Below are 17,271 nucleotides of genomic sequence, written 5' to 3'. Positions count from 1 at the left end.
CAAAAGATTCCTAAACTTCCTGTTTTTATAATACTTTTTTTTTTAAGACAGAGTTTTACTCTGTAACCTGAGGTAGCCTTGAATTCTGGATCCTCTTCCCTCAACCTCTTAAGAATTAGGATTACAGACATATGTCATCACACCTAATTCACAAATGCATTCTTTAAATACCACAACATGCCTGAACTCAACTTCAGAATAAAAGCATATGAGAACATCTATTGAAAACCTACATTTTTTGAACGAAAAATAGCAGAATTTATTGAAAAGAAAAATAAATAAATAAATAAATAAATAAAAGGAGAGAAGAGAAGAGAAGAGAAGAGAAGAGAAGAGAAGAGAAGAGAAGAGAGAAGCACACTTGCTCCTCCTCCAAACATGGAGGCTCCAGCCCTACATGGAGGCTCCAAGAAAGGATGATCCAAAGCCCTCCTCTAGTCTTCATGAGCACTGCATGCATGTAGCACACTGCTCAGACAGACATGTGCATAAAACACCCAGCTGGTGATGGTGGCGCATGACTTTAATCCCAGCACTTGGAGGCAGAGGCAGGTGGATTTCTGAGTTCAAGGCCAACTTGGTCTACAGAGTGAGTCCAGAGACAACCAAGGCTACACAGAGAAACCCTGTCTCGAAAAACCAAAAAAAAAAAAGGACCAAAGTCCCCAGAGAATCACCATTTTACTCGTAATTTAAGATTAATACTTGTGAGCCTTAAAAGTAAAAAGTAGTAGTCAGGTCTCACTTCTGTTTTGTTCTGTGTGCTTCTGGAGCTCCCTCTGCTCATTTGTTTGTTTGTAACAGGGTCTTTCTATGCTGCCCAAGATGGTCTTGAACTTCTAGGCTCAAGGGGACCTTCTGCCTCAGCCTCTGGAGTTCCGGGACTACATAACATGCTACCATGCCTCAGTGAGACTGATAGAAATACAGGACTCAAATATTGACACACAATAATGTTTAATAGTATTTGGAGGAATATATTCAATAATTCCACTCAAATTTATGTGATTATAGGTGTTGTTTTCAAAATACATTTTCAAACTGAATTTGAAATGACTATATATTAAGAAAAATGGTGAATCCATACAGGATTTTCACATTTATAGTTTTGGGATATTATTTTCACATGTCTTAAATGTAACCTTTAGGATGTTCATTAGATGTGAGCATGCATATCTTGTCATTACTAACAGAATTTTAAGCCAAGTATTGCAGTACCTTTTAATTATATTTTACAAAATCATTTAAATAAACTCAGTTGGAGTCCTTTTGTAAAATAGTTAGCACTAGTTTATCTGTATTACAAGGCCCTAATATTAATTTTTCTAATCCCAAGTCTTAGTTTTCCACAGACCATAATTATTTAGGCTCACAGTTTTTTTTTTCTTTTTTTTTTTTTTTTTTTTTTTTTTTTTTTTTTTTTTTTTTTTTTTTTTTTTTTTTTTTTTTTTTTTGAATTTTCGAGACAGGGTTTCTCTGTGCAGCCCTGGCTATCCTGGAACTCACTCTGTAGAGCAGGCTGGCCTTGAACACAGTTCATTTTCTTATACACCCAATCTAATTAAAACACAGTTTTCATTTGTTTCTAAAAGTTACTGAAGTTATCTGGAAAAAATAATTGGCTGTGAAGCAATTTCTTTAACACTCAGAAAATAGGGTCTGTGGTTTTATCTAAATCCTTATCCTTCTTTTAAGGTTTTGTTTGTTTGTTTGTTTGTTTGTTTGTTTTGATGCAAAGCAAATATTTTAGGCCAGGGCTAATGGCACAAGGCTATCAGCCTGGCTACCTTGCAGGCTGAGGTGGCTGATCAGGAGTTTGATCACAGCCTTTGCTGCATGGGAAATTCAAGGCCATCATAAGACCCTGTCTCAAAGACAAGAAAGAAAAGGATAATCTCAATACTCCAGAAGCAGAGGCAGGTGCATCTCTGTGAAGTCAAGGCTAGCCTGGTCTAATAGTGGGTCCCAGGACAGCCAGGACTACATAGTTGGACCCTGTCTCAACAAACAAACAAATAAACAAAAACATAATAAAATAACATTACATATTAAATTAATAAGTAAAAAGATGATTGGAGATAACTCATGGTAAAGTACATGCTGAGTGAGCCTGGGTTCAATTTTTAATCAAACACCCTGCTTTGTTTATGAATGGAGTATCTACTTTCTAAACCTTAAAAGAATTCCTGAATATTTTCATCAGAGTTCGTCAAAACTGCTTATAATTTGTCACAGGTTCATTCTTTCTTTCTTTTTTGGATGCTTTAAGACAAGAGTTCATGTAGCCCAGGATAGCCTTAAATTTGTTTGATCTCATATGTGTGTGTGTGTGTGTATATATATGTGTGTGTGTGTGTGTGTGTGTGTGTATGTGTGTATACACATATATATCAAGTTGGCCTTTAACTCCTGATACCTCCAATTCTCTATTGCCAAGGTTGCAGGGGCACATCACCCTCATGCCAGGGTTACAGGGAGGATCACCATGCCCAGTGTGTCAGGCTTTCTTCTTTAGAAAATTTACCAGAACTACTTTTTGAAATGATAAATAAAACTTAAAACACTAGTTTTTCAAGATATTTTGAAATAAAAAAGTTAAGTTGTGACAAATTTTTAATCTATCAATCTTTTGAACAGTAAATAATTGTATTGGCAATTAGGCAAAATCTGTCAGGACTCTCATTTTACATGAATTTTTTTTCTTTAAAGTATTTTTTTAATATTTAACAGTTTTATACAAGTATATACAACACATTATGAACATATTCACCCTGTATCAGTTTCTTAAATCTGATACAGGGTGAATATTTAGTATACCTCTAGATATGATATTGCTTTGTTTTGATGTAGTCTCTTCTCATTCCACAGCTCTGATCACCTTTTCTACAAATGCTTTCTGGGACATAACAAGTTCAGACCAAGGGAGTGTCCTTTATAGGAAGCCCTCAACAATGTGGGTTTTTTTTTTTTAAGATTTATTTATTTACTATATGTAAGTACACTGTAACTGTCTTCAGACACACCAGAAGAGGGCATCAGATCTCGTTACAGATGGTTGTGAGCCACCGTGTGGTTGCTGGGATTTGAACTCAGGACCTCTGGAAGAGTAGTCAGTGCTCTTAACCACTGAGCCATCTCTCCAGCCCCAACAACTTAGGTCTTAAAGTTCACAGTTATGCACCATTCTCATTTGGGAAGAGAGCTAAATCTAAATATTCATATCATACCGGTTGCTGACAGTGGGCAAGTGGAATGCTTGTATTTTGGAGAATACTGAAATATTAACATACAGTTCTTGAAATTCAGGGAAATCTATTAGTTCTAATACAAATGTGTTTCCTTCTGACTTCTCAGCATTTTTGGCTAGGTCTGAAACACTTTCTGTCATTCTAGGGACCAGTTATTTCTGTATTATTGATCAATATTTTCTGAGGGTTTTAAAAATCTTTTCTTTTTAATTTTTATTTATGTATAATATGTGCCTTCTTCTCTGTATGGACATGGAGTGTCCCAAGAGTCCAAAGAGGTGTCACATTACCTGGAACTGGAATTCTGACTAAGCTCCAATGTGGGGGCTGTGAACTGAACTCGGGGCCCCAGAACAGCATCAAGTGCTCTTTTTTTAAAAGATTTATTTATTTAGAGTATGTAAGTACACTGTAACTGTCTTCAGACACTCCAGAAGAGGGCATCAGATTTTGTTATGGATGGTTGTGAGTCACCATATGGTTACTGGGATTTGAACTCAGGACCTTCAGAAGAGCAGTCAGTGCTCTTAATCGCTGAGCCATCTCTCCAATCCTTTTCTGGGCTTCTGATTTATCCATCACAAGCAAACACAGAATATGGCTGAGAGCTACATAATGCAGCTCTTCACTTAATATTCAATCTACAAGGTCAGGTGTGGTGTGAGCCTTTAATCCAAGCACTTGGGAGCCTGATCTACAAAGCAAGTCCAGGACAGCCAATGCTATTACACAAAGAAACCCAGAAGAAAAAGAAGAAGGAAGAAGAAGAGGAGGAGGAGGAGGGGAAGGAGGAGGAGGAGGTAGAAGAAGATGAAAAGGAGGAGGAGGAAGAAGGAGGAAGAGGAGGAGGAGCAAGAGGAGAAGGAAGAGGAGGAGGAGGAGGAGGAAGAGGAGGAGAAGAAGAAGAAGAAGAAGAAGAAGAAGAAGAAGAAGAAGAAGAAGAAGAAGAAGAAGAAGAAGAAGAAGAAGAAGAAGAAGAGAAGGAGAAACCCAAAACAAAACAAAAAATGTGAGAGGTGGTTTTTGTTCTGTGGTTGTGGTTGTTTTTGTTTGGTTGCTTACTTGCTTGCTTGTTTTTTTTTTTTTTTTTTTTTTTTTTTTTTTTGAAACAGAGAACAGAGTTTCTATATGTAGTCCTGGTTATCCTGGGACTCACTACATAGACCAGACTGGCCTCCATCTCACAGAGATCCACCTGTCTCTGCCTCTGCCTCCAAGTGCTGGGATAAAACTGGCCCAACCCATGTAGTTTTAGTCACAGAAGTGGCTAAATGATGGGCATCTAAAAGGAAATGCTTATTCTGATATTCACCCACTGTACAGTTCTCTGGTGAACTCTCAGAAATAAGAAAATTGAAAAAATCTTTTACAATATTTGTGATTAAAAATTTTTTTAGTTAAAAAAAAAAAAGCCAGACAGTGATGGCACATGCCTTTAATCCCAGCACTTGGGAGGCAGAGGCAGGCAGATTTCTGAGTTCGAAGCCAGCCTGGTCTGCAGAGTGAGTTCTAGGACAGCCAGGGTTATACAGAGAAACCCTATCTCAAAAAAAAACAAAAAAAAAATTTTTTAGTATCTTGTTTTTATGTGTCTAAACTGTTGTTTGCTTGTATATATGTGTGCCACGTACATGACTGGTGCCTACAGAGGTCAAAATAGAGTACAGTATCCCCTGGAACTGGAGTTCTGGGTAATTGTAAGCTATCATGTGGATTCTGGGAATTGACCCAGAGAATCAGCAGTCGTTCTTAACCCTACTTGAAATTCTCTAGGAGATGCTACATTTAGAGAAAACCTTTGTCATAGTGCTTCTTAGGAAAACAAAACAAAATATAACTGCAGATAGAATAAAATACTATTTAAGAATCAAAACTAGCTGGGTGTGGTAAAGCTCACTCTTAATCCCAGCACTAGAGGTAAAGGCACGCACATCTGTGAGATCAAGGCCAGCCTCATTTACATAATGAGACCTTGCCTCAAAAAAAAAAATATCAATAGTCTTATTGAATTATTGAAGTTGCCTTTAGCTTATGTTTCAAAGAAAACCATACACATATGATTCTATTAGGAATGTCTAAAAACTGAGTATCAGTAAGTGGAACCCTTATTTACCAGAATGGAAAGCCAACAGACCCTGGATAAAATAAATTAATCAAAGTAATATAACATAAAGATTTAATTTGCCGGGAGGTGGTGGCGCATGTCTTTAATCCCAGCACTTAGGAGGCAGAGGCAGGCGGATTTCTGAGTTCGAGGCCAGCCTGGTCTACAGAGTGAGTTCCAGGACGGCCAGGGCTATACAGAGAAACCGTGTCTCAAAAAACAAACCACGCCCACCCTGCTTTTTATTTATGTTTGTGGGGAATCCCAATACATCCTCATGTCTATTCCTCAGGTGCTGAATCCCCTGAGCCATCTCCCAGTGCCAGCGTGAACTTTCTCATCTGGTTTGTACTTAGAAAAATAAGTGATCTTAACAAATACGTTAATCAGTCTTTTGATACTAACCTGACAGACTGTATCTGCTCTCCAACATCATGGGATCGTCCATGCTACCTGTGGGAGAATTTTCAGTGGAAAGTTTTTCAGTTTTGTCATTTTCTACTGTATCATCTTGATCCAGCATCTGTTTGGAAAATTGTAATTCTGTGTCCTCTGGGGGAGTCTGGAAGCCCCAAGGATTATCAAAGAACTTCTTCAGATACTGCATGGAGCCAGAATCATCTGTCTTCTCCAAGGCGCTTTCCTTACCTGTTTGGTCTTCTGTTTCCACAGTTACTAGTTTCCTTTCTTCTTCCTTTTCAGGGTCAAGGTCATTTCCTATGGGGTGTTTGAGGTTATCTACCTCACCATCCTCATTTTCCCCATTGTCTGAAATAATTTTGTCTTCATCAGCATTTGTATAGCCTAGCATACCAAAACCAAAGTAAAGCCAGCTTGGACTGAGAACTGAGCTATCATTAACAACTGTATCTTCCTTGATTGTTGATATTTCATTAACGACTGCATCTTTCTTGTCTGTTGATATTTCATTAACAACTGTATCTTCCTTGTCTGTTGATATTTCATTAACGACTGCATCTTTCTTGTCTGTTGATATTTCATTAACAACTGTATCTTCCTTGTCTGTTGATATTTCATTAAGAACTGCATCTTCTTTGTCTGTTGATATTTCTCTGTATGGAGTCCGGCCTTCTTCATCTGGTGAAACAGAGCTGGGAACATCTTGTAATGGCGGATGGCTTTCTTTGGACAGTAACTCAAGTCCTGTATCCTCATTTCCAAAACCTAAATAACTTGTAAATCCACCACCAAACCAGCCAGAGGCTTGGGGTTTGAGGATACCCTCCGACTCAGATGCTAGGTCATACTGTTCCTCTGGCACTGAACTGAATTCTGATATCCCTGATTTTGGCTCTTGCTCAAGTTCCACTTGGGGTGCACCATTGTGTAACCTCTCCGGGTCACTCTCCTCTTCTAGTGTTAATTCTTGTGTAGGTTCAGTATCTGGTTCAAAAACCTTCTCTTCAGCTTCTTCTGTCCCCAGGCCAAACCACCCTTGCCTTTCTGAAATAGTGGGAAATGGCAAGTCTTGGTTGGAGTCTGGAGTGTAATCCTGCTCCCCTTTACCCTCGCTTCCAGCCCCTTCCCAGTCCTTCCACTCATTAGAAAATCTGAAATCGTCAGGAGCTTCTGATGCTGAAATTTGGTTTTCCAACAAAGTCCCTTCAGAAGCTGCATAAAAATCAGGGTCTGGCTGAAAATTGCCTTCATATATATTAAAGTTTTGGTCTTCATCTTTTTCATATGGGTATATAGGTTCTTCACCATCTTCACTGTTTAACTCACTCTGTTCACTTCCAAATATGTAGCCTTCTCCAAGAAGGCAAAGAAAATCAGACTCCTAAAAGACAAAAACAAAAAAAATTATAAATGTCTCTCTCTCCCTGAGTATTTTAAGATGGAGTACTATAGCCAGGGATGTTGTTTCTCACCTATAATCCCAGCATTTTGGAGACTGCGTAGGGAGGATTGTGAATTTAAGACTAGCTTGTTTATATAGAAAGACTTTATTGTGAACTGGAGAGATGGCTCAGCAGTCAAGAGCACTTGCTGATCTACCAGAGGACCTGAGCTCACTCGCTGCCTAAAACGTCAGTTCCAGGGGATCCAACACCCTCTTTTTGCCTCCCAGAGCAACTGTATACATGCTGCATATGTGTTCACAGATACACATGGAGATGTATAAATACAAATAAGTGTATTTTTTAAAAAATACTTTATTTCAAAAAATAAAATAAAGTAAAAGGTTGACTATAATTTTCCCAGAAATATACAACTAGCTTAGCCCCAGAGCACAAAGTAAAATCAGGCCTCTGAATCTCAGATAAATGCACCACAACTTACCTCTAAGGGTTAATGGTACAGACTTAAAATTCTTAGAGTGTGCTTCATTTGTTATCAATATTTGAGAGGCATAGATTACTGATACTTTGAGTATATTCCATGAATAAGTTGGAATGAGAAGTATACGTGTAGTAGCTTGCGCCTCCTGAGAGTACCCTAGGTGAATGGATGCATCTCTGCAGTAATCTAAGAGCATGGGCTATATAGCTTAAATGTTTTTCCCCAAAAGCATATATTGGAAACTTAATGCAGAAGTTTTAGGAGATGGATCATTATGAACAGTGATTAGGCCATGCGGTCAGTGTGGATGGATAAAAGCCGTTGTTACCATGGGAATGGGCGCATCATCCCAGGCATGATTCTTTGTCAAGGGATAGTCTCACCTCTTGCTCTGTTAAGCCTCTTCTCACTCTCTTTCCTTCCACCACAGAATCATATAACAAGAATGTCCTCAGCAGATGTCAGCAGTTGATAGTGAACTTCCTAGCTATAGTGGTTTGAATGAGAATGGTCCCTATAACTCATACATTTGAATTGTTCATTAGGTAAAGGTGCCTATCAACTAACTGTAGAAACCCACATAGTAGAAGGGTAGAATCAACTCCAGCAAGTTGACCTCTGACCCCCACACATAGGCATATGCATACACACACACACACACACCACGCCTGATATGTGTATTTGAGCACATGTATACCATGATGTTCATGTGGAAGTGGTGGGTTCTCTCCTTCCACTTTCTCATGAGTTCCAGGAATCAAACTCAGGTGCCACACTTTATGGCAAGCTCTGTCACTGACTGTGCCCTCTCACTGGCTCCCATTTTTTTTTGTAAATTACAAACGAATTACACCATTCTCCCAATCTACATAGACTACTAATTGGTATACAAAGAAGACACATAGTAACTGCATCTCATTTGGTGAGTTTAGAGAAATCCACTGCTGTTGCCATCATGAGAGTCTAGGGCAGCAGTTCTCAGCCGGTGGGTAGAAACCCCTTTGCAGTCTGAACAAATCCTTTCATAGGGATTAGATATCAGATATCTTGCATATCAGATATTTACATTACAGTAGCAAAATTACAGTTATGAAGTAACAACAAGGTAATTTTATGATGGGGGGGGTTACTACAACATGAGGAGCTGTATTGAAAAGGTCACAGTGTTAGGAAGGTTAGAAGCAGTGATCTAGCCAGGCAGTGGTGGCGCACACCTTTAATCCCAGCGCTTGGGAGGCAGAGGCAAGCGGATTTCTGAGTTCGAGGCCAGCCTGGTCTACAGAGTGAGTTCCAGGACAGCCAAGGCTACACAGAGGAACCCTGTCTCAAAAAAAAAAAAAAAAAGATATTTCAAAAGTTTCTCTGAGAGGCACTAATGTTTTAAGCTGAGACTAATATTTACAGGGTAAGAGGAAACTAGATAAGTGAAAGCAGTGCTCTCCCAGAGCAAGAGCCCCTTTAAATCCCTGGGCTAGTAAAGAGTTGGCACATCTAAGAACAGTCCAAAAGCCAGTCTGCCCAGCTGTGTGTGTGTGTTATGAAAGAAGAGTGACACAGGACAGGACCTGTAAGGTCAGGACGGACTGAGTCTAGGCTGTATGCCAGGTCCAATAAAAATTAACAAAAATGGGCTGGAAAGATGGCTCAGAGGTTGAGAGCACTGGTTGCTCTTCCAAAGGTCCTGAATTCAATTCCCAGCAATCATTGGTGGCTCACAACCATCTGTAATGAGATCCAATGCCCTGTTCTAATGTGTCTGAAGACAGCTACAGTGTACTCATATACATAAATAAATCTTTTTTTTAAAAAAGAAACCTTATGTTCATAAAAAAATCCAGAACACTGCTCCACAATCATGACAGATATGTGAAAAATAAATGAATTGACCCATAATGTAATAAAAAAATTAACAAAAGGAATGATCTGGCCTGATCTTAATAGATTTGTTTTTATAAGATCCATTGCTGTTTGAAGGATGGGCTTGAAAGGAGCAACATGGGATCCTGCAGTTAGAGGGCCACTGTATCCCAGTCAAGAATCGACGATGCCTGGCTGCTGACATGGCTCCATGAGCAAAGGCGTTTGCTATGCGGGCCTGAGACTGTCCGTCTGATCCCTACAAGGATGGAGGGAGAAAACTGACTCCACAAAGCTGTCCTCTGACCTGCACAGGCTCACCTCTTGCCCTTAAGGTGCACACTAATGCACAATGATAATTCCATAAGATTGTGACAGAGAGATAGATGGTCGTGCCTGGGATAAGGTCTACAAGAATGAAACTACAGAGAAGAGAATGTGCTGCGGATAAAGTACATAGAAGTGGCTGGGCCAACTACCCTGCAGCAAGTGGACAGCTAATCCCAGTGCCAACAGACAGTGTGTGGAAGCAAACAATTTCATCTCACAAGTGACCTTACTCATGGTAAAACCTGGAATCTGAATTAAAGTGGTAAGCCAAATTCATATAGTAAAGCACCATTTTCTGATGTCTTTTTATTACCAAACTCAACATTGTGAAATTCATTCACAATTCCATTGGCAGCAGGGCAGTGATGGTGCACACCTTTAATCCCAGCAGAGGCTGGTAGGACACACATGTGCCTACACACACACACACACACACACACACACACACACACACACACGTCAAAATTTAAATTAAAAAAAAAAAAGATATTCCAACAGCAACTGTCCGGAGAGATGGTTCAGGGTTAACAGCGGCAGCTGTTGTTCCAGAAGACCTGGATTCAATTTTCTGTACTCACACGGCTACTCACAGCTGTCTATAACTCCAGTGCCAGAGGATAGGACACACTCTTCTGGCCTCTGCAAGCACCAGGCATGCATGGGGCACACAGACAGACAGACAGACAGACAGACACTCATATCCATAAAATCATAACATTAATTAATTTTAAAAAAATAGCCAAAGTGTTTATACGTACACTTAAACTCATAACATTAATTAATTTAAAAAACAAACAAACAATAGCCAAAGTGTTTGTACAAATGTGAGACCCAGAAGAGCTGGAAGGAGAAGAAATCTTTGAGCTTACCAGGACAACAGTATCACTGATTGTAGCTAACAATAGCTGCCACGTGTGCACTGCAGCCTTGGTACGCTCTTTCACTCCTCTGCCCCTTGGAGGTTGTGCACTCACGGCTCCTGGTTTTCAGGGGATAAAATGTAAGCCTGCCTACAGCCTCAGGAAGTGGTTGAGTCAGGCTTTGAACTTACACTTTCTCCAGAATTCACACTGTACTCTTTTTGCCTGTTACTTATTCAGAAAGGAAAGTCTTTAACGGACGGTCATCAAGTCTGTTTTATCTCATTCTATTCACATACCTGAACAATGCCAAGGACAAGTTCTTAATAATTGTCACTTGCATTCACTAAGTGAAGTACACAACCAGTGAACATTGACACCAAGGAAACCATTTTTTTTGCCAAGAACTTTTAAACTCAATCAGTTGCTGAGAATGAATTTACTCACTTTAGTTGGCATTTCGACTTCTTCAGATATGAACACTTCTTCAGTCTCAACTGCATCTCTGGGAAAAAATCCAAAGTCCTTTCCTTTCTATCAAAACAAAAAACAAAGATTTTTAAGGGAAAGGTGATTGAAGCAGAAATAGCTATGGGGCCTCATTCTGTCCTGTGACCTTGGCTTTTAGCTATATTAAATCACAAAACATCAATTGGCTATCAAAATGTCATCTAAAAGGCTGGTGTGATGGCTCAGCAGGTAAGAGCATTGACTGCTCTTCCGAAGGTCCTGAGTACAAATCCCAGCAACCACATGGTGGCTCACAACCATAAGATCTGACGCAGCCGGGTGGTGGTGGCCCACGCCTTTAATCTCAGCACTTGGGAGCCAGAGGCAGGCGGATTTCTGAGTTCGAGGCCAGCCTGGTCTACAGAGTGAGTTCCAGGACAGCCAGGGCTATACAGAGAAACCCTGTCTCCGGAGGGGGGGGGGGTGCGGGGGGCAGAGATCTGACGCCCTCTTCTGGTGCCTCTGAAGACAGCTACAGTGTACCTAATAAATCTTTGGGCTGGAGCCAACAGGGACTGAGAGAGCAGGGCAACCGGATAGAGCAGAAGTCCTAAAATCTAATTCCCAACAACCACATGAAGGCTCTCAACCATTTGTACAGCTACCGTGTACTCATATACATAAAATAAATAAATAAATCTTTAAAAAATGCCATCTAAGAATCATGAATGGAGACTGGGGATATAATTAGGTGACAGGGTGCTTAGATCCTGGGTTCAAGCCCCGGTGACAAACAAACCTACAACAATAACAAGAACATGAATGAGGCCCTATGGTTGTGTTATTTGACAGAATAATATTAGCTAAAGGGCACGAGGAGCTAAACTGTAAAATGCCACAGTTGAAAACTGTACTATATACTCGTGTAATTCTCTGTTATGTATGTGTGTGTGTGTGTGTGTGTATTTCAAGACAGGGTTTCTCTTTGTAGCCTTGGCTGCCCTGAAACTCACTGTGTAGACCAGGCTGGCATCAAACTCAGAGATCTGCCTGCCTCAGCCTCTGCCTATGCCTCTCAAGTGCTGAGATTAAAGGTGTGTGACACCACTGCCCAGCAAGATTTATATATTTTTATTTTATGTGTATGGGTGTAGTGCCTGTGGAGACCTGAAGAGACTGTCAGATGGCCTAGAACTGGAATTACAGACAGTTGTGAGCTACCATGTGGTTCCTGGGAACCAGGTCTTCTGGAAGTGTAGCTTCTGCTCTTAACCTCTGGGCCACTGTTCCAGCCCATCCCCTACCCCAGCCCATCCCCTACCCCAGCCCATCCCCTACCCCAGCCCATCCCCTACCCCAGCCCATCCCCTACCCCAGTGTTCTAAGACCTTCCTTGCCTGGGTTATGCAGATTTACACTTTTAGATCTGAGATATCAAGAAGTAACAACTCAGGTGACAGTTCAGGAAGACAGAACTATAGCAAATTCAGACTTGTCAAGATGTCACATTCAAGGGATTTAGACTCCCAGAAGGGGCAGATGGATTTCTCAAGGTAGTTAAAGTCCATGTGCCACCAAGGGAGGATGAAGTTCCTTTTGGCTCTTCTGGGTTAACCTGGTAACAGATTCTCTTGACCAGTTCAAGTACATGTAGGATGTCCCCAAGGGTGAAGTCAGCATTCAACCACTCAGAGCCCCTCTTATTCCTATTAAAGTTTCACAAACATTTTCTGTCTTCTGATCCAACACAATCACATATTAAATATGATTCTTCTAGCTCTCCAGTTAGTCTTCATTTACAAATATTTGGAAATAGCCTATGAGTCCACAGTGCAAGTTCTTCAATGGTCATGAGCACAGACAAAACATCTCTACTGCTTAGCTAAAAGGCAGAGAAGCAATTAGACTAAACATTTTTTAAGACTTATTTATTTATTATATGTAAGTACACTGTAGCTGTCTTCAGACACTCCAGAAGGGGGAGTCAGATATCATTATGTATGGTTGTGAGCCACCATGTGGTTGCTGGGAATTGAACTCAGGACCTTCGGAAGAGCAGTCAGTACTCTTAACCTCTGAGCCATCTCTCCAGCTAGACTAAACATTTAAGGTACTAAAAGCTAAAGGCAGCTGAGGCTTTCCCCAAGGTTTTATCCATTAAACACTGTTTTATGTAGAATAATTATTTTCATACTTAATTAAAAAAATAAATAAATCAAAATTGTTTTCCTTGCTTCTTATGACCTATACTCTGTCATTTTCTTATACCTGTGTCAGATTTCTGTGGTGCATTCAAAACAGAGACAGGTATTTTAAAACCACCCTGAGCAATAGGGAGAAATCAAATCTGGTGTGGTAAAGGTTCAGTTACACATCCCCTGGTGGGAAGAGGAAGGTTTCAGATACAGTCTGCACCATCAGATGGGTAGTGTTGTATACCAGCAACATCAACATCAGACTCCTCCTCAGCTACAGACATTGGGAGTTTAGTCTGAGCTACGTGAAACTGTCTCAGAAATAAAGCTGCTCATTCAGACAGTGAGCACAGAGGCTATATTATGGAAGAACCTGGTATACACACAGTATGAGAAAAATATGAGAGACTATCAGGTTGGCCATGTCTATTCAGCTTGGAAGTAAACTCATCCATCATAGCATGCCATCATTACAAAACATAATACACACCAGAGATATAAATCTTTTCAACTGGAAACATGAATTATTATCCCAAGGGATGGTTTGGGCTTCTTTTACTTTGGCCAAATAAAAGGATCTCCCAATTATTATTTTATTTTCCATGAAAAATTTACACACCTCTTACTGTACCAACCTTTCTGCTGACCTGTCCAACACACCTCAGCCCTCTCTCTGTTCAGACAGACATGCTTTGGAATCTGATGAGCTAACTTCCCAATCTCTCTCAAACTCCGTCACTAATAGCACAGAGAGATGCTGTGGTTGCCATAACGTTTGTCTGCACTCCTAACAGCCTTCTAAATAAATATGACCTCTAAGCTGAAAATTATGTGTGTTGTGTAAAAAAAAAAAAAAATCAAGGTCTTCCTTTCGTCCTCATCTCAGGCTATCTCAAGCTGTCTTTCTCAAAAACCTCATCTATAGAAATTTTAGAGCAATCACTAAATGTGATAGTTTGTTTTTTGAACCCTAGATGGTCTGTAACTTGCTATGTAGATCAGGCTGGCTTTGTGCTTACAGAGATCCACCGCCTCTGCCTCCCAAGGGCTTGGATTAAAGGTTTGCATGTGATCATTTTTTTTGTTTGCTTAAATATGAAGAGGGTGCTAATATTTATACAGTGCTTTGAAGTTGTTAAACAAGAGTTCCTTTAAATACTAACAGCGAGTATCCTTGTCCGTGTTGGAAACTTATTCCACATTTAGTTCTTAAAACTAAATACTTACGCTTCCTGCCCACAAGTCTTCTCTGTCCCCTCCAAGTTTAACGTAAACGGATATCTCTTCTCCAGTAGTGAAGTTCAGGTACAGACAGTCAGGTCCTGTGTAATCTCTCAGGGCTAAGACTCGGCTGATCAATGCTATATAGACACATAAAGAAAAGCTCACAGTTTAAAATGTTATTGCTACTCATTTACCTATTTATAGACAAGGTTTTGCTATGTATCCCAGGCTGGACCTAAACTTAAAATCTTCCTGCTTCAGCTTCTCCTGCTGCTAAGATTATAGGTTTGACCATAATATTTGACTTCTCCATCCATTTTGCCTTCCTTCAATCCATCCTTTAAATTTTGAAATGAGACGTGGGCCTGATGGCTCACACTTGTAGTCACAGCACTCATGAAGCTAAGGAGGAGTTCAAGAGTCTGATATATTTCTATACTAATACTAATACTACTACTACTACTACTAATAATAATAGTTTGAAATACTAGTCTACTAATATTTGTTATGTCCTCAAAAACTAAAATAGACTTCCCACTCTATACAAATTCAAGCCAAGATTATTTTTTTGGCATAGTATTGAATTATTCATAACTTGGCCCCACTTACCTATTTTTTTTAAGATTTATTTATTTATTTCATGTATGTGAGTACTCTGTCGCTGTCTTCAGACACACCTGAAAAGGGCATCAGATCCCCATTACAGATGGTTGTGAGCCACCATGTGGTTGCTGGGATTTGAACTCAGGACCTCTGGAAGAGCAGTCAGTGCTCTTAACAACTGAGCCAGCTCTCCAGCCCCACTTACCTATTTTTTTAAGTTTAAATTACATTTGTGTGTGTGTGTGTGTGTGTGTGTGTGTACATGTAGTGTACATGTCAGAGTACAACTAACTTTTGAGAGTCAGTTGTCTCCTTCTGTCCCGTGGGACCTGGTTATCAAACTCAGCTTGTCAGGCTTGGCAGCAAGGGCCTTTACCCCTGACTCACCTCACAGGCTCTCCCTCATTCCGTTTTACATTTTAAAGATGCTTTTATATTATTTTCACTTTATTTGATATGTTTGAATGACTTGCTTGCATGTACCTGTGTGCACTGTATGTCAGCCTGGTGCCCATGAAGTCCAGAGAAAGTAGTAGAGTCCCTGGAACTCGTGGTTGTCAGCTGCCATGTGGGTACTAGGAACTGAACCTAGACCCTCCAAGAGCAGTAAGCTCTCATAACTATAGGTCACTCTCTCTGAAGGCCCTGTCCTTCCCTATTTTAAGCAACCTCTCCTTTGCACAGATTCGAGTCTTGCACACACTCCAGCTTGCATCTCTGTTGTTCCCAGAGTAAGTCACTATTATTCTTGGGTGTGTAGGAGATTCTGGCTTTCTTTCTGGTACCTTTACATTTCCAAATTATGTTTTCATTCTGTTGAATCCTCAGTGCATATCTATAGGGTAAGCCATCCCATTTCATTCTAAGGGTTGAGTCTTTAGCTGAGGTTTAGGGGGCTGATCATACAGCTCTGGCTGCCTGGCTGTGCCCGGAGATTTTTTTTTCCCTGCAACATCGCGGTCCTTATCCTAAGCTTCTATTTCTATTCTTCCCTCAGTCCAGAAAAAGACCACCTCTCTTCATGTGTAACTCATGCGCTGCTTCCTGTCTGAGTCTGAGCCCTAGCATCTTCTGTCATCATTACAATTTTATGACACTAGCTCCTCCTTGATTGTTTTGTCATTATTAAATAAGATGAACATTCCTACAGAGAAAGAAACCGCTTACATTTCACTTTATTACTTTTAAAAATACATTGTATTAGAACACATACCCCCAGAGACATAGTAGGCCCTCAGTAACTCTGAGTAAATCATGTATGATTGATTTAGCCCTTTGATGCCTAAAGTAACATGCATATCATAATAATTATTACAGTATTAATGTGTAAAATGTAAAAACATTCTGATTAGGGGCTGGTGAGATGGCTCAGAGGGTAAGAGCACTGACTGTTCTTCTGAAGGTCCTGAGTTCAAATCCCAGCAACCACACGGTGGCTCACAACCACCTGTAATGAGATCTGACACCCTCTTCTGGTGTGTCAGAAGACAGCTACAGTGTACTTATGTATAATAATAAATAAATCTTTGGGCTGGAGCAAGCAGTGACTGAGCGAGCAGGATTGACCGAAGCAAGCAGAGGTCCTAAAATGCAGTTCCCAACAACCACATGAAGGCTCACAACCATCTGTACAGCTACAGTGTACTCATATACATAAAATAAATAAATACATCTTTAAAAAAAATTCTGATTAAATCATTCAATAAGGGTCAAAATTGCATTATAAGTTACTACAAGTCTGAATTTCTATTGGACTCTAAAGATAGTAAAGTGCTTATACAATGCAAAGTGGGAAAGCACAGTCACTCAAAGCACTCAAAGCACTGTGGTAGGAAACTGCTCTACATACGGAATGACTTTCCCAAAAGGTCAAGAAAAAAATGATCACTCATAAAAAGATCACTTGGGAAATTTTCACACTTTAACTAGTCATATCTTGCATTTTGAAAGTTGTCTTCTGGACATGACAGTTGCACTCACAGATTCACAGAAGCTGTGGTTGCCTACCAAAGACTTCCACAAGATCAAGCCATTGACGTTTCAGAACAGAGCAGGGAGGGGCTTGCAAGCCCCTACAGCTACCCCACAGCTATCAG

General features: G+C 40.2%; 1 protein-coding gene across 4 annotated transcripts in view; it reads right to left on the bottom strand.

Annotated features, from left to right (window-relative positions):
* Mia2 (MIA SH3 domain ER export factor 2) overlaps window positions 1–17,271 on the bottom strand; it is an 89,029-nt gene that overhangs the window by 69,408 nt on the left and 2,350 nt on the right. For 2 of the 4 annotated variants that reach the window (XM_031357895.1, XM_031357896.1), the window contains exons 2-5: window positions 14,576–14,709; window positions 11,151–11,237; window positions 6,398–7,153; window positions 5,758–6,226 (exon numbers count right to left, since the gene is read on the bottom strand). In XM_031357895.1, the coding sequence (XP_031213755.1) occupies window positions 5,758–6,226; window positions 6,398–7,153; window positions 11,151–11,237; window positions 14,576–14,709 (1,446 nt within the window). Of the gene's footprint in view, window positions 1–5,757; window positions 6,232–6,397; window positions 7,154–11,150; window positions 11,238–14,575; window positions 14,710–17,271 lie in introns of all 4 variants that reach the window. The other 2 variants (XM_031357898.1, XM_031357897.1) reach the window with 2 other exon arrangements.

Source organism: Mastomys coucha, unplaced genomic scaffold (genome assembly GCF_008632895.1).
Source record: "Mastomys coucha isolate ucsf_1 unplaced genomic scaffold, UCSF_Mcou_1 pScaffold6, whole genome shotgun sequence".
Lineage (NCBI taxonomy): Eukaryota > Metazoa > Chordata > Mammalia > Rodentia > Muridae > Mastomys > Mastomys coucha.
Note: the sequence above shows the minus strand (reverse complement) of the source record. Positions and strands in the feature narration are given on the sequence as shown.